The following is an 18,846-nucleotide window of genomic DNA, read 5'->3' as shown; positions in this document are numbered from 1 at the left end:
TGAAAAGTAATCTTTCACAGAGATCTTTTTCATATAAAAACATAATAGCTTTATTTCTGAGAAACTAGAGATGGAAACATGGTATTTTAGAGATCCTTCATTATTCCTTTTGTTTTCAACTAAGTGTTCTACCTTATCCTCAACTTTTACCCTTAGTGTTGTTTATTCAAAAAATAAACATGAACATATGTTCTCCATTTCCTTCTTCCTTCCCTTTCCTTTTTCCTTTCCTTTCCTCCTTCGTCTTGCTCTGTCACCCAGACTGGAGTGGAGTGGCACAATCTCGGCTCACTGCAACCTCTGCCTCCCAGGTTCAAGCAGTTCTCCTGCCTCAGCCTACTGAGTAGCTGGGATTACAGACACGCGCCACCACAACTGGCTAATTTTTGTATTTTTAGTAGAGACGGGGTTTCACCATGTTGGCCAAGCTGGTCTCAAATTCCTGACCTCGTGATCTGCCCACCTTGGCCTCCTAAAGTGCTGGGATTACAGGCGTGAACCACTGCGCCTGGCCATGTTCTCCAATTTATTTTTGCTATACATTCTTATTTGTGCACATTAGATTTTAAGTCCTACCCCTGTCACTTACTAGTTGTAAGACTTTCAATTTTAACTTAGTTTTTAGAGACAGGGTCTCGCTTTGTCGCCAGGCTGGAGTACAAGTGGCACAATCTTGGCTCACTGTAACCTCCACCTCCCAGGATCAAGCAATGCACCCACCTCAGCCTCCTGAGTAGCTGGGACCACAGGCATGCACCACCATACCTGGCTAATGTTTGTATTTTTTGTACAGACACAGTTGCACCATATTGCCCAGGCTTTAAATTTTTTATTTATTTATTTTTTTTGAGACGGAGTCTCACTCTGCTGCCCAGGCTGGAGTGCAGTGGCGCGATCACAGCTCACTGCAAGCTCCGCCTCCTGGGTTCATGCCATTCTCCTGCTTCAGCCTCCTGAGTAGCTGGGACTACAGGCGCCCGCCACCACACCCGGCTAATTTTTTGTGTTTTTAGGAGAGACGGGGTTTCACCATGTTAGCCAGGATGGTCTTGATCTCCTGACCTCGTGATCTGCCTGCCTCAGCCTCCCAAAGTGGCTTTTAATTTTTAAAACATTAAAATTCCTTAATTTTCTAAGCATCAGTTTACTTATTACAAATGAGAATAATAATAGTACTTACCTCTCAGTATGTGTGGCACATAAATATTCAACAAATGTTAGTTAATAATTGCTTTCAGTTTATGTAGGTTTTCAATTATTGTTAAGGGTTTTATGGAAGCACATGAGGGCTGTGAAAGGTATTAGAATGGGTTACCAAATGATAATCATAAAATGAATTTCCCTTTCAATCTATAAGATTGGAATGAAAAAATATCTATGTGGGGATAGTATAAAGTTCTCCTCCCTTCTCACTCTCAGTAACCTTCTTGGTCTCAGTTAATGGCTTTACTTCTTATTTCAAGAAAAATGGAGGCAATCAGAAGAGAACTTTCACATGCTCACACCTCATCTGCAACTCACCTTAATGTATATTCCTATTCTCCATCTCCCTACCTAAGCTAACACCTCCATTTAAATGCATCCTCTTACCTAATCAAGGATAACACTCTACCAAATGTCCCTTCCTTTACCTGAATCCATTTTTTGTCTACTAAATCATTTCCATCAGTACACAAACATGTTATTCTATCACACAAACAACGACAACAACAAAACACACTCTCTTAACCTCTTTTCCTTCCAGATACTGCTCCATTTCTCTATTCCACCTTATAGCAAAACTCCATGAAAGAGGACTCTTCCATTTCTCTCCCCTAATTCTCCTGAATAGACTTCTAAGACTTTCATCCACTCTTCTACTACCACAGCTCACCAAGGTGATTAATATGATCCTCATGTTGCCAAATTAAATAATAAATTCTTATTTCTCATTTCCTCAACCCATCATGAGCAGCCCTCCTTTATGAAACATTTTCTTTACCTGGTTTCCAAAACACTTCTCTTCCTTGACTATCTTCCTGTTTTACTGAGCACTCCTTCAAAGTCTCTTCTACTGAGTCCTACTCATCTTGGCCACTTCTACATGCTGGAAGGTCTAATGCTCGCTTTTCTTTTCTTCTCTATCTATGCTCATATACTAAGTGATTTCTACCAGCCTTATGTCTTTAAATACAATCAAGATGCTGACAGCTCCCAAATTTGTACCTCCAGACTCCCTTGAACTCAGACTCCTATACTGAACTGCCTATTCAGTAACACCAATTAGATGTCTAAGAGCATATCAAAGTTAACATGTTCAAATCCAACTCTTCAATCCCCTCTACCTCTCAAATTTGCTACTCCTTGAGTTTCCCTTATCTCAGTTCATGGCAATTCCATTATTCCAGTTGTTTAGACCAAAAATAGTGGGCATCATCTTTTTCATTCCTCACTTTCTCTCATACTCCACATATCCAATCCTTAAGCAAATTCTACCAATCCTACTTTCAAGGTATATCCAGAATCCAGCCACTCCTTGGTATCTGCACTGCTACTATCCTAGTCCAAGCCTCTACCATTTTTCTCCTGGATTACTGCTATAGCATACTGGTTTCCCTGCTTTCATCTTTGTCCCATTACATTTATCTCCACCCAACAGAGTGATTGCTTTAAAACATAAATCAAATCATGTCCCTTCCCCGCTTAAAACCCTTCAATGGCTTCTCACCTCACTCAGTGTAAAAACTCAAATTCTTAAAGATCTACATGATCTGGCTTCCTTCCTCCTTACCTCTCTGACTCTTGCCTGTTACCACATTTCTCTTCACTCGCTCTGCTCTGGTTACACTTGCCTCTTTGCATCTCCACTAAACGCCAAACATGCTGTCAACTCTAGGGCTTTAGTACCTTCTATTCCCTCTGCTTTCCCCTCAGAAATCCACACAGCTCCCTTCCTCATTTCTTTAAGGTCTCTGTTCAAACACCAACTCATCAGGGAAGCTTTCCCTGACACCTGATTAAAGAGTAACCTTCATCCTGCCCAAATCAGCCATTTCTTAACCCCCTTACCTTGCTTTATTTTTCTTCACAGCACTTTTTTTGCCATCTGACATTTGAGTGTGTTTTTTTCCATGAGAATGTAAGTCACAGAGTGGAGACTTTGTTTAGTCAACAATATTTTCTCAGGGCTTAGAAAGAGCCTTGCACACAGTGGGCAGTCAAAAATATCTGCCGAATTACAAATGACTGGAAAACTACTAAATGATTCCAGGACATCATCCAAAAATCGTAAATTAAGGACCATAAAATAAGTAAAACAGATTATAACGTTAAAATTACCTGTTTCTTTGGAAAGCCTTCATTAACTTTGGTTCCCATGGCAGCAATTCATTTAAAAGACGTATCAATGTACTATGTAATTCTTTTACAGCTTGCCTCCGATGATACCATTTTCCCTAAAAACAATGTTTAAAGTAAATCCCTTAGATTTATTCTAAAAGTAAATGTCAAAACTTATTTTCTGAGTAAAATACAAAAATGCCAATACTCCATAAAAACGTATTTCTTCTTCAGAAGCTTGCAGAAAGGGGGAAAATATCCTGTAATAAATTTTATTCAATATATGTAACAATTCTCAATTCTACCAGAGAAATCTGAAACCTGTTTCATTCAACTTGAAGACAAAAATTTAAAAAATGTTTTAAAATTGCATCAATTGTAAATGTTTTAATAAATCATTTGTTAAATATATGTAAAAATACAAACATTTATATAAATTCATTAAGTAAGTACGACATGGGTCATTTCAGTAAAGTTACTGTAATTTTCCCAAAGACTGGGGAAAAGGGAGAGAAAAGGTAGGTTTGTTATCACGTCTAAAAGCAGTCTTTTTAACAAACTTCCTAGGAAATTTTACAATTATTTTATTTTACAATGTTTCTAGCCCAGAAAAGCAACCAAGCAGTTACTGTTTTCAATACCCTAATGCTATACTAAGAGTTAATAATTACTGATGTCCTCTCAATTTGCTAAGTATTAACCTAGGTATTTCACATATATATATATATCTAGAGAGAGCTCTAGCATTTACAAAAAGCCTTCTGAGATGTGTGCATTGTTATGTTCACTTTACAAATGATGAAAATAAGGCTCATAGAGATTAAATGACTTGCTTAAGGTCCTATAACTTAAACCCGTATCTGCCTGATTCTGAAGTCCAAGCTCTTAGAACCACATCACTACCTCTTAAAAAGTACATCACATGAACTCAATCTGACACAGGCTATAGAAACCTCTAGAAGATACACCTCACCTGTATATATAAAATTATTTGAATAACATAGGAACAATAAATTTATAGCTGCTAAGCCACAGTATATACCTATTATTACCATCACCTACTGTTACATAATCATGTTGGGTTTTTTTTTTTTGTAATGGCTTTGAGATATAATTCACAGATCACACAATCCACGTGTTTTCTTTCTAACAAAAGATACATAATTATATACGTTATGGGTCATATTTAACATGCATAAACTTAGATTTTGTCCTATAGCAACTGTTGAGTCCATTTGCATATAAGTAGAACACTAAGGCGGAAAAATTACCACTATCTAGAGCAAAAACTATTACAAACATGTGCATAAATTTCCCAACATATATAAGGAGATATATATATATGACCTTCAAATTTCAGTCATGAAAATTTTAGTCACATATAAACCTGTGTGACGAACAGTACAGTTTTACAAAAAATATTCTGTGCTTTAAACCAGCAGAATGTTTATGCACATAAACAGGTAAATTTCTACCTCTGAGGTTTTTATATCTTAGAAGAGGAATTGCTTACTAGAAGAGTAGGAAGATACGAGATTATATATGTGCATGTGCACGTAATGAACATGGAACCTAGGCTCATGACTAATTCTTGTTTCTTAATGGTATGATGAATCAAAGAATTAAGAAAAAAAATTCAAGAAAAGTAATTTTTATTTCATATATTAATCTAGATAGGCCTCTTTCTTGTTAAATGTGTTCTAAAGTACACAAAGGACCCAAGTTAAAAATGACCTACACCTTACAAGTTTATTTTTCTCAAAGAAATGTTATAGAAGTGTTTATTTTAAGCCATGAACACAAAACTATTAAATGATACATTATAAAATTGAACAGGAAGTAACTTTCATCTAGAAAAAGTGAACTTAAAATAGAAATTAGGTAGACTTGTAACCAACATTCTTCCACTTCTCAACTATTTGGCTTCAAAAAGTCAAATGGTGAGAGTGGAAGTAAATCTTTCCTAAGTTAAAGAGAGAAGAAAGAGGAAAGATATGATAGTAGGGAGACTATACTCTTTGTGGCAGAATTAACTGGAAAACTGTTCAAAGGCTAGGGAACACCAGGCATGCTGAATTCCTCACCGGGAGTTACAGGAGAAAAATGACAGTTGTAGAGTTACTCTGGGCAGTATGACTACTGCCTGGATTAGCAAGTGGTAGTGTGGTGGGGGATGCAGAAGGACTAGCAGTATTGTGGCACAGAAGACCTTACTAAGGCCTAGGTAGATGAGGCACAGGATGGGGAGACTGGGTAGCTGGGATGTTGTTATTTCAAGATATTTGTCAACTGTATTTATGCCTCTGTTGGATTACAATATTAATTTTTGTAGAAAAGTTTTTAAAAGATTAGAAAGTTTTTACCTTTTAATTTTATGTTTATTACTAATCTTAGAAATTTAATCCAACATGGAGAAATATACTACTGAACTAGAAGACTGTATATAAGGAAGGAAGCTTAAATATTATGATCAGAGAACAGACTTCTTTCATACAACTTACCCACTAATCTGTTTTGAAATGTCTGTTATCTTTTAACATTACATGTTTTGTGGCCTTCTTCTCTTTCTTTATGTATTTTCAGTCTGGGGTAGTGGTGGTATAGTATTTCATTCATAATTTGAAAATGCTTATTAAATCATTCTATATTTTGAAAACAAACCCAAAAGTTTATTATTTTCATAACACAAATTATAGAAAAGACTGATAAAATGCTTTGTCTAGCAGATACATATGAATATAATGACCACAACAAAGGGCACCCCTATACCCTGCCATGGAGAATGTGAGTCAAGTTTTTACGTTGCTCAAAAGCATGCAGAGGTTTAAAAAAGTTGAAAATTATCTGTTCTGGGATTGCTATTTGAGGTAAGGTGCTTTAATTACTTAGAGTAAAAGGGAAACTCACACTGCCTGTTTTATGTATCATCTGCTTTGGTCAAAACATGGTGCTTATAACCCCAATCAAATTAAAATAATGACACTGTCCCTTTCTACTTAGTAGTGGTCTCAGAGTTGCATGGTATACAATGAAATTAATGTAAAGAGAAGAAAAGTTATATAAAAGAAATTAGAGATGATAATCTGCCTTATCTTGGGTCTAATATAAAAATCTACTTAAAACTCAAGCAAATATTTATTGAACTTTAAATTAGGTCATTAACTAAAAGCTACTAATAGCTTTTCTGATTGATCAACTTTATTCATATACATGGACAAGGGAAAAACAAAGAACAATGATCATGTTTCATCTAGGATGAAATTATTAAAGTTGAAAGGAAACTAAAAGGGCATTTATTTTCTAGAAGAAAATGGTCTAAAGTTATACAGGGAAGTACAGTTGACCCTATGTATCCAACCACAGATATAAAATAATTTGGAAGAAAAAAAATGAATGGTTGTGTCTACACTAAACACATACAGACTTTTCTTTCTTGTCATTATTCCCTAGACAATATAGTATAACCAGTATTTAAATCACATTTACATTGTAGTAGATATTATAATACAGAGATGATTTAAAGTCTACAGGAGGATGTGTGTAGGTTATACATAAAGACTACACCATTTTATATAAGGCACTCGAACATACATGGATTTTGATATGAAGGTGGGGTCCTGGAACCAATCTCCCAAGGATACTGAGACACAACTGTATTTGCCGACAGAAGCAGCCATTAGACTAGAATTCTACACTCTAAATACTAACGTCTAATCTCCTTCCACTATACAATGCTGTATTTCTTGGACCCCACAAAGACAATTCCTAAAGAAGACATAGATTATATTGTATAAGTACCTATATTTACATGTAGGTATCTCTGTATTATAAGAATTAAAATCTCTAAGACTTATTTTAACTTTTAAAATTACAATAATAATTAAAATTATAATGACCTAAAGTTAAAGGTGAATTAAAAGCAAAACAGCAAGTTCTTCTGTCTTCAAACACAAAGACAGAATGTGGATGTAATAAAAATCAGAAAGGTTCTTAAGACTCTTTCTCTATACTGATTAATACAGAAACAAAGATAAAAATGGCAGATAGATAATTTAGTAAAAGATCATTTGTGGAGCAGTGCTATGACTTTCTCTAATAAAAATATATTTAATAAGCTTTATGCATCTAATTTTAGTTCTGACTTTCCTTTATAAACAAGTATGTGAATACAGGGATAAATTAACTGTTTCCATGTTAGAATTTTCACTATTTTCATAGGCAAACAATACTTTCTAAGAGAATCTCAATGCATTACATGAATTTCATAATTCAAATATTTACTGAAGGTCACTTTATAAAGGGACAAGTAGTATTTTTCTTTTATGAATCAATAAAAGTATGAATTTCAAGTGTACATTATGGAACCAAAGACATACAATATAATTTAAACTTGAAGCTTACCTTTCATGCTTTGTCATCCAATGTCCACGGCAGCTGCAGATTGCCAGCTCCCTTTCCATAAGATGGCCCAACTACCAAACACTGGAGGTTTTATAACCCCATAGGCATTGCTACAACAAGGAACTGGTCTATGGTCACAAGATTAAGTCCTTCATTATATCATGCAGTTTTATAAGTCTTTGAGTGTAACAGATTAATAACTTAAGGAATCATAAAGGAAAATAAAAAATAACTTACAAAACTACACAATATTGTAAAAAGAAAAGCTGCATCTCTATGTATGTGAAATGAGTGGGGAGGGAAACTTACCTCACAACTAAAAAACAACTGCATTCTGCTACAGTAATCTGGGATGGGTATGACAGCACCAGCATAACACTGGCTGGAGTGTGGCAAGGAGAGGGAGTTGGCAATCTACTGATACTGGGGACATTGGATACCTAAAAAGGAAAAAAAGAGGGACATAAATAAATTCTATATTAAATGTCTCATTACAACAAATATATTTTGCACACTTTAATTTAGATAGTTTGTACATTAAACTTAGGTGAAAGTCACTTGTATACAAGTCATACAGTTACTTACATAGATTTTTTTTGTAATATTATATCTAAACAAAACAGGTATCGGCAGTCATATGAAGAAAAAATTAAAATCATATAAAAATATACAAAGAATGCTTTTTAAAATGGAGATGGTATTATTGTGGAGATAACATTTTTATTAAAAAGAACAGTACAAAACATATACAACAAAAGTATGAATGCTTTTTTCCTATATGCTTTTATTTACAAATATGTTGTTAGATCACAGACACATGAAGCACAGAACATTTTTTGTTACAAGTTTAATTCTTGTCACAGACATAAATTCTGTGGTAGAGAAGGTATTAAATATCAATATATCAGGCTTTTCTTTTTTTTTTTTTTTTGGAGACAGGGTCTTGCTCTGTTGCCCAGGCTGAAGTGCAGAGGTACGATGTCGGCTCATGGCAACCTCCACCTCCTGGGTTCAAGCAATTCTCCTGCCTCAGTCTCCCTAGTAGCTAGAATTACAGATGCCTGCCACCACGCCCAACTAATTTTAAATTTTTGTTTTTTTCAGTAGAGATGAGGCTTCACCATATTGACCAGGCTGGTCTTGAACTTCTGACCTCAAGTGATCCACCTGCCTTGGCCTCCTGAAGTAGCGGGATTACAGGCACGAGCCACTGCGCCCGGCCATATTATGTTTTTTAATTAAAATGCAAATACCTTTTAGAAAAGCTAAATGGATCCCTACAAAAAGAAGTCTTATTTAAGCGTCTCGTGCTCTACTGACTGAGTTAGCTGGGCACTAAAAGATGTCTCATTTAAAATCACTAACTATATCCAAAGGTATAATCTAAACTCACATGTATAAAAACAGTATATAATAAACTGTAACTAAGTATTTTAATAAACTAATTATTTGACATTCTCCTTAGTCTAAGTACTATTAAATGAAAAGGTAATACTATATTCAATAAGTATTCACCTATTTTTCTTACTGCTTACCTACAGAAACTACCACCATACTAACATATTCCTGCATATTCACAGTTTTGGGGGTAAAACATGATGTTAATCATGTTGGTACACAGTCCCTGAAAAAGTGCTATTTTGACAGTATAATACATATAAAGATGAAAAAAGTTAAGAAGTATTTTAACACCGACAGAAGCTCTAACATGAACTATTATATATGCTATTATTTTCTCTTGATACTCTTACCAATTTTTACTTAAGACTAGGAGAAAAGGAACGCGTTTGTACTTTAAAGCCATCCCACACTGAATACATTTAATAGTATATCCAACATTTCCATTATATTTCTAAATTAGCATTTAAATAGAAAGCATGAAGGCAAACTACAACAATAACAATAATGATAACATTGCAAGTTTCTCTGTCTTCCAGCTTTGTAGAGGGGGAAAAACTGGGTGACAGGTCACATTCCTGGTAAGGTAGTTCACTATCACTGGGGAAGAAAACCTAACAATATACATTTAAGAGACAATGTGCTACCATTTTCATTTACAAAGAATGAACTGTGGACTAGAAATTAACCACTGGTTGAGTATCTGAATTTGACTGTTTTCAATAAATTGATGTTAAGCCAACAAACTGATGATATTTTAACAGATCCATATGTGCTATCAGAAAGATGGGTTCTCAAACAATTCACAGCACAATCTAAACCACAAAGTAATGGCATGTTTATTTGGCATAAGAGGGGCATAAAAAGTTCCAAGTAAGTGAAATTAAGACGGGAAATATTTGAAAAGCAGGGACAGTATCCTACTTACTTTTATTTTTTCATATTCTCTCACAATGCCTAACTCTGACAGAAAAGGCCCACAGTAAGTGTTCCACTACATAAGCACATTTCTCATGTAACTGAGGTTTCTTCCTTAGATACAAAAGGTTATTTAAGATTAAAATGTTCCTAAAATATAAGTCTTTCAGATTTTCTGACAATATAATGAATATAATCTAACTTGATGACTTGGGTCATCATTATGAACAAGTTATTTTGTTAGTTTTAAACTCCTAAGACCTGCTTTTACATATTTTTTTCAATTGTTTTTCAAAAAAATTATTCATTAGCCGGGCATGGGGGCTTATGCTTATAGTCGCAGCATTTTGGGAGGCAGAGGAAGGTAAATCACTTAAGCCCAAGAGTCCGAGACTAGTCTGGGAAACATGGCAAAACCCTGTCTCTACAAAATATCCAAAGATTAGCCGGCCATGGTAGTGTGCACCTGTAGTCCCAGCTATCGGGGAGGCTGAGGTGGGAGGACTGCTTGAGCCTGGAGGTGGAGGTTGCAGTGAGCCAAAATCACACTACTGCACTCTTGCCTGGGTGACAGAGTGAGACCCTGTCTCAAAAACAAATAAATAAATAATTTATCAGTGTTTCATGCTGTCAGTAAATCTGCCTTAAACATCTCCTGTCCTAATTAAAGGCAGCTGCTACTACTTATTAGAATTACATCTTAAAGAACTGGTTTCCCATAAGGTCTTTCTATTTTAAAGTAGTGGAACATCCACATGTGTACTCTGTGCTCTCTATTTAGGCTCCTTTGTGCTCTCTGCTGGATTCTGGGTTAATGTTCCTTCAATATATAATGTATAATTTTTTTCTTTTTCTACAGTCTAGTAAGATGCTAAGAAAGTTTTATTAATATTCAGTCCATTGAGTTTTGACATAATTTCCCAACTCACAAAAGGCACTGAATTAAAGTCTTTCCAAAGATTTTTATATCTTCTATAACACAAAAACTAAGAATGATGTAAAGCTCATTTTTTTACCTTAACCTTCATAGATTTAAATTCAATTTTCCAGAACCATGGAAGGTAGTAATCAAACTGTTAAACAGAAGACAATACAAATTTATTGGGACTTTGAAAAATGTTTGACATTTAAATTACTTATATGTGAATAAGGGTATGTGATACGTGATTGAAAAAGGTTTAGGCCAGGTGTGGTGGCAATCATGCCTGTAATCCCAGCACTTTGGGAGGCTGAGGTGGGTGGATCACAAGGTCAGGAGTTCGACACCAGCCTGGCAAATATAGTGAACCCCTGTCTCTATTAAAAATACAAAAATCTGCTGGGTGTGGTGGCACATGCCTGTAGTTCCAACTGTTCAGGAGGCTGAGGCAGGAGAATCACCTCAACCCGGAGGCGCAGCTTGCAGTGAGCCGAGATCATGCCACTGCACTCTAGCCTGGGGCGATAGAGCAAGACTCTGCCTCAAAAAAAAAAAAAAAAAAAGGGTTTAAAGCAAATTATAAAAGACACACTAGCCTGTAATCCCAGCACTCTGGGAGGCTGAGGCGGGTGGATCACCTGAGGTCAGGGGTTCGAGACCAGCCTGGCCAATATGGTGAAACCATCTCTACTAAAAGTACAAAAATTAGCTGGGCGTGGTGGCACATGCCTGTAATCCCAGCTACTCAGGAGGCTGAGGCAGGAGAATCGCTTGAACCTGGGAGGCAGAGGTTGCAGTGAGCCGAGATCATGCCACTGCACTCCAGCCTAGGCAAATGAACAAGACTCCGTTTCCAAAAAAAAGAAAAGAAAAAGAAAAAGAAAAAGAAACACTAGAAAGCTCTTGACTACAGAAGGATCTGTACTTAGGTCAACTCCTCTGAAACTCAACTCTGTGCTGGGATATATGGAATATACAGCATTAACTCCCTGCCTGATGTAAAAACAATGTACAATCTTTCTTTGGAGGAGAGAGGGTTTCAAACATTGTTTTCATGCAACTTTCCCTGATGGGATTCAAACCATCAAGCCAAACTGCAGTAAGTAGAAACAGTGAGCACTGTAAACCAAAGTTAAAATCTAGTTCTTAGTTGTGCAGAGTAGGATATGAATGAAGATAATGCATTCTCAAATAATTCAGTGACTACAGTCAACTGAAGCTTTGTTTGCCTTACCAGTCATATATGTCTGGTTCACATTTCCTATCATCTAGGTCCCCTTTTTCATTATTATTCTGAACATGTCAGTTAACATTTGATTCTCCATAAAATTCATGTTATTTGCCCTTCTACCCTACTCCCAAACAACATATTAATATAAACATGTAATTAAGGGAAGTGAGCAAATGTCTATGGTGTCTGGTGACTTATGAATAAACAGCTTGAAAATAAAAGATTAAATATTTTATAAAAGGACAGGGGCTAGCCCAACCAACCCTAATTAAAAATAAAAATTTTAGCACTTTGGGAGGCTAAGGCAGGAGGATCAATTGAGCTCAGGAGTTTGAGACCAGCCTGGGTAACACAGCAAGACCTTATCTCTACCAAAAGATACAAAAATTAGCCAGGTATGGTGGTTTGAGCCTTTAGTCCCAGCTTCTCTCAAGGCTGAGGTGGGAGAATCACTTGAGCCCAGAAGGTCAAGGCTGCAGTGAGCTAGCTATGATCGTGCCATTGCACTCCAGCCTGGGTGACAGAGCAAGGAGCCCCTATCTTAAAAATAATAAAAATAAATTAAAATAAATAAGTATTTTAACCCACAGGTTGAGGATAAAATCTTACTCTGTAAGTGAATTCCTTGACGATAGGAACTTAGTTTTAATCTCTGGATTCCTACCAAGTTCCTGGTACTATACACAGCACATAGAAGACATTCAGAAAATAGTTACCTAATAAATAAGGCTAGAATCTGTAACTAAGCAGGTAAAAAGCACATTTTGTCTGTTGTGCAACATTTCCAAAAGGTCGTTTTAATTTTTAAAAGACTTAGTGTAACTATTTAAAGGTAGATTGATTTTCTCCCACAGCTGAGACAGTTTTCAGTTTTGTTAACCATTAACGAGTTTACCAGAAGATCTAGAATAAAAAACATATCGTACACCTGATGTGACTGTTAAAACCCTAAATAAAACTAATTTTAAGAATAATTTAGAGATTATTACAACCAAAGCCATCAAGTAAAGTAATTAGGGCTTACTGAGAACTCTGAATATACTTAAAGCTCCTTATACTGTAGTACAATAGATTTTGTATTCTAAACAGCTGGCTATAAAATAATATTAAAAATATTGACTTGATACCTCACTGAGAAAATGGGACATGAAATGGAGAGAAGAGGGAAAATTCCATTATCCTTCAATATAATAGAATAAAATTTATTTTTTACAGGTGTTAGAAAATAAGATTAATGCACAATAATTTCTTTGCCTTATATCAGTATTCATATAGTGAAAGCCGTTATTAATGTTATAAAACCACTTATTACACGTAGTTTTATAACATAATTAACACACTACCATTACATGTGTAATAAGTGGTTTTATAACATTATATGTAGTTTTATAACATTATTTTATAACATTACTTGTCAATATTTTTCCATTTACTTATGTTATCGTTCCTTACAATATCTTCAGTTAAGAACATATCACATCATATTTCTAAAACTGAATAAAGAAAATACATATATAACCATATTGTTTGTAACATATTTCCTATACTAAGGGAAGCTAAGGTCAAGAATCTTTCTTAATCATCGATGGAATCACGAAGGGTAAAGGTTAACACAGACATTCAAAAGTTCCATCAAGTACAAGTCTTAATTAGAAGTATATTATGTAACAGAATTCTCTCTATGATGGGATCTGGTATTATGATTTCAGTGATTTCTACCTAACTTTCAAAACATCAACTTGTTTTCTCTCCAAGTAAGTTGGCAGCAGTGGACAGAATGAAAGAATAAGGCCCTTAGCAAATACAGGCTTTTACCAGGGTTTTACAACCTCAGCACAACTGACATTTGGGACAAGACAGTTCTTTGTTGTGGAGGAATGTCTGTGCATTGTAGGATCATTACAGTGTAGGATGTTCAGCAGCAACATTGGTTTCTATCCATTAAATGCCAGTGCCACTCGTTCAACTATGACAATGAATGTGTCCTAGGGAAGGGGAGCAAAATCATTCCTGATTGATAACCACTGGCTTATACAGAACTCTGTGACCAAAAAACTGGGGGAGTTAGCATCTCTGATCTAAGCTTCTGACTTCTCTAATATTCAGTCTAGCTAATGTACACCCTTTGGTTAGGTAAGAGAAGTATTATTATTGTATTCTGAATTTACCTTATTTTAAGAACATAATAAAGATTAATTTTATCCATTACTTGAAATTTCTTTAATTCTTTTTAACATACCTTTTTACATACTGTAATCATTATGTACATATTATTTTGTATGTCTTTTTGTTTTGAGATAGTCTTGCTCTGTCGCCCAGGCTGGAGTGCACTGGTACAATCTTGAGCGCAGTGGTGCGATCTTGGCTCACTGCAGCCTCCGCCTCCCTGGTTCAAGCAATTCTCCTGCCTCAGCCTCCCGAGTAGCTGGGATTACAGGCACGCGCCACTACAGCCTGGCTAATTTTTATATTTTTAGTAGAGACAGGGTTTCACCATGTTAGCCAGGCTGGTCTCGAACTCCCAACCTCGTGATCCGCCCACCTTGGCCTCCCAAAGTGCTGGGATTACAGGCGTGAGCCACCGCGCCTGGCCTATTGTGTATGTTCTTAAAACTTAACATTTCACAAATATTTCCGTATTGTAAAAATGATCTACCAATTTTGCTAGCTATATAACAGTGTGTTAATATTGTCTGGTTAGTCATCTCGCTACTGATGGACATATGGATTGTTTCCAAATTTCCACTACTAGGGGTGGTCTGCTAAATACACCATTGTGTACATTACTTTTGGGGGTAGGGAGGACAAATGGGGAGAACAAAAGTTAAATTCCAAATAGCATCACAGGATCAAAGCAAACAGGCGGTTGTGCTCAATATGTACAGCTTTCCTTACATATTGATTATAAAATTTAGAAATAAATAAAATCTTAGATCTTACTCAATGTTGAGGGGCTTATCTGATAAAAGATGTATTAGAAAAGATGTGGTCTTACATTTAAAATTTAATTATCAATATTTATAAGACTTTCATTTATCATCACATAACCCAGAAGAGGTTTTTTTCCTTATAAATAACATATTTATTGCAAAATTTTCACTTTTCCTCATGCCCAATCTCTACAAGGGTCTTTCCTTAATTGAAAAAGACTGAAACTTCTTTGAAAATCAGAACTATGATACAGAACATAAAGGGCATTAAACAAATATGAGGGAAAAGGGGATTATATGAAAAACTTAGAAATATAAGTTTGGCAAAATCTTCCAATTTTTATTATTTAGAAAGCAATACTGTCTAACAAATTTCAAGTACAATAAGATCAGGTAAAGTTATCAATATCTTAGCTCTATCTTTCAGGAAAACTAATAAATTTTCTACATTAAAACAGGTATTTTTTAAATAATTAAGCAAAATGCAAATTTTATCTGCTAACTAAAACCACAAAAATAAAAACAAAATGTTCTGATTTCTTCTTTAGATCATGAAAGAATGCTATCACGTAAATAATGATGAGAAAGCAAAAACTAAAGGGCTCTGTCAAACTACATATTTATCTCAACCAGAGGTCTCACTTTTAACAAATACCTGGTAGATAAAAAATTAAGTTCAGTACCACAGGATCTAAAGGATGATGAGGACTTTTTGGACTAAACCCCTAAATGGAGTGATGGGATCAAGTGAACTGCGTATAAATTGCAGAAAATTAAGCATTTTTCTCTTCACATTAACCATAAACAAAATTAGTTACTTTGCAAGAATGAGTAAACAATCTAAATTTTAAAACACTAAGTCTTCCAGTACAATGAGGAGTTCAATGACAAAACCTCTAAAAGGTTAAAAAGACTTTGTTATGTAAACATAAAGCTGCTCTAAAAAATAAAGTTTACTAATTAAAAACAAAAAAACTTTTAAAATGGAATGTTTACCTGAGTGAAAAAATGGGACCATTCTTCCCTGCTGCTTTTCTACTTTGGTAGGAAATACTATCTGGAAAGTCCCTGCAGAGAAGCCTCCTGATGCAGCTAGGTGTTTGTATTATATGAATCCATGTTAAATCCTCTATCACATGTGTAATTTCTATCTTTAGTAATGACACTTATGATTTATAAAAAGAAATATTTTATAAATATATTTCCAAAATATTATAATGGAATATATCTTGTTACTGGAGCCATTATCATAGATATGAATGTTGATAATAAAAGAATTGTTTTGACTCCAGATACTTAGTTTTGACAGTGATATACTCTTATGAAGATCAGTATTAATACTTCATTTGTCTGACAATAGTGAAGGAAGGCTTCCTATATATAACAATATAACAATATTGTTATTCATAACGATGACCCTCAAGTCATAAAGAAAAGGTTAAATTGTGTTTAGTACAAGGAGTCAGGGAAGTTTTTCCATTAAAATTGTTTTAGTATCAAAGGTTTACATTTCAGTTATCTAGAAATTCAGTTAAGTGGAACACCTTACTCCCAAATGATGCTAAAGAGGCAGTAAACATACATAACATAAAACATAACGTAACATAACATAAAGTAACATACATTACATAACATAAACATTCAATAAAGTTAATTCCTAGAACATCTATCGCAATCAATATTAGCTTTTGTAAAAAATAAGGAACAATAGATGCAAACTTTTATTGTCTATTTGCTTTATGCTGTGTGGCTGTTTCATTGGTTAAGATAGTCTGTTCATGTAAACAATCTTTTAAACAGTTTAAATTAAGGAGAAAGAGCTCTTATGTTAGTAATCTCAGTAAGATTATCCCTGCTAAGTACAGTTCCAAGAATTTCTACTTTTTGAAGGGTGGAAAACATATTTTAAAACTAATATGCAAACATCAGGGGGCATGGACAAGTTAAAAGTTTAGAGATACAAATCAAATCAACTAAACCCTAGGGTAATCTAAAATTTTCTGATTAACATGCCCTCAAGGAATACAATGTCAAATATTTGTAGTTTACGCTTTCTTCTGTTTTTTTGAGTCAGGCTCTGGTTCTGTTGCCCAGGATGGAATGCAGTGGCATGATCACAGCTCACTGCAGCCTCGACCTCCTGGGCACAAGTGATCCTCCTGCCTCAGCCTCCTTAGAAGCTGGGACTACAGGCATGCACCACCACGCTGAGCTAATTTTTTATTTTTTGTAGAGACGGGGTCTAGCTATGTTGTCCAAGTTGGTCTCGAGCTCCTGGGCTCAAGAAATCCTCCCACCTCAGCCTCCCAAAGTGCTAAATTTATAGGCCTGAGCCACTACGCCTGGCTGTGGTTTATGTTTTCTTTTATTCTTCTTCTACACAGTACCAATGGAAATGAGGTGAATGGCTTTACAGAAGCCTCTAGAATGCTTGCAGAAGTGTTTTTCTCCTATAATATATACCATAAGTACATAATTCAACTATGCTTAAAACTATGCATTAAAAAATGTTCTAATTTATAATATGGGAATAAATAAAAGTTATGCTTAACTGTAGCATAAAAAATTGGCAATTTTATTTAACAGAATTGTTTAGAACGAAATATGGACACCTCCCCAAAAACAACCTCTGCAAAAAACAGTAACACTCTGATATTTTAAAAAGACTATTCCTTCCCATTAAGGAACAGAATTAGTCCTTTCTGAGCATAAAACATAAAAAAAAAAAAAAACGCTCTGGCTACAGAGTAAATGACATTTACATAACATAAACATTTGAGGAATATATCACAGCAGTAAATTTTAATGAAACAGATGGTCTTCCACATCAAGAGACTGCCTATACACCTAAAGTGTATACATATAAAAATATAAGAATCTAAACCATTTTTAATGAAAATATTTCCAAAATATGCAGTTTTCCATATTCTCAAGTTAATTATTGAACATAATGTTTTCTTGCTAATTGATGACTATCATCATGAGCATTTATTCTCTCTCTTAAATTACCATGATACTCTCAGGGTTATCTGTCACACATGAGACTTCTGAAATGCTTAAGGCTGTTTCATCCTAGTACTAAGTAACTTCAGAAGGCTGTACTTTTATGGTACTGCAATCTCCTCCTTTCAGAGTGCTACCAACATGTCTTTCCTAACAACATATAAAATGACTAATACAAATCTGCCGATATCAAACTTGCTGAATCACTAACCATATTTTATACATATTTATATTAACAGGTTCTGAGCATAGATCTAAAAGTGGCTTCATGATATTCCTAAGGCGCAAAACGAAAGGTTTAAAAAAAACTATTTTCTTCAGGTTTAAAGCCTTTCCCATTTATTTACTGGTATGTAATTGTGTTTAAAATCTGTGCATAGCCCAACTATAAATGCTAGTTAAATAGGTGTTATTGATTTAATAAATAGCACAATTGAGTGTTTTACCAAGTATCAGGTGAATAAATATATGCCCTTAAACTCTAGTCTCTCAAGAACAATAAAAATATTAGAAAATGAAAGTAAAGATTAATTATAATTTAGACGATATAGTGAAAGTTAAAAAAAAAAACTTTCAGCAGATAAAGGTTCTTTAAAAAGTCATATTGTTAAGTATGTATCAAAATTATCTTGGGCAGTATTAAACAATTTACATCTGTTTTTATGTTACACTGAATTAAAATTTTATGTTACTAAGCAATAAACTTCCATTAAAAGCATATAATTATT

At 34.7% G+C, this 18,846-nt stretch overlaps 1 protein-coding gene across 6 annotated transcripts in view; it reads right to left on the bottom strand.

Annotated features, from left to right (window-relative positions):
• The window catches only part of BRD10 (bromodomain containing 10), a 125,542-nt gene that overhangs the window by 46,564 nt on the left and 60,132 nt on the right, over window positions 1-18,846 (bottom strand). For all 6 annotated transcript variants that reach the window (XR_010130212.1, XR_010130213.1, XM_019034005.4 and 3 more), the window contains one exon: window positions 3,319-3,434. Coding sequence is in view for 4 of the 6 variants with exons in the window: in XM_019034005.4 (XP_018889550.3) it covers window positions 3,319-3,434 (116 nt within the window). In the remaining 2 variants the exon portion in view is untranslated. The remainder of the gene's footprint in view (window positions 1-3,318; window positions 3,435-18,846) is intronic.

The sequence above is a fragment of the Gorilla gorilla genome, chromosome 13 (genome assembly GCF_029281585.2).
Source record: "Gorilla gorilla gorilla isolate KB3781 chromosome 13, NHGRI_mGorGor1-v2.1_pri, whole genome shotgun sequence".
NCBI classification, from domain to species: Eukaryota; Metazoa; Chordata; class Mammalia; order Primates; family Hominidae; genus Gorilla; species Gorilla gorilla.
The sequence above is the reverse complement of the archived record's forward strand: the minus strand, read 5'-3'. Positions and strand labels throughout refer to the sequence as shown.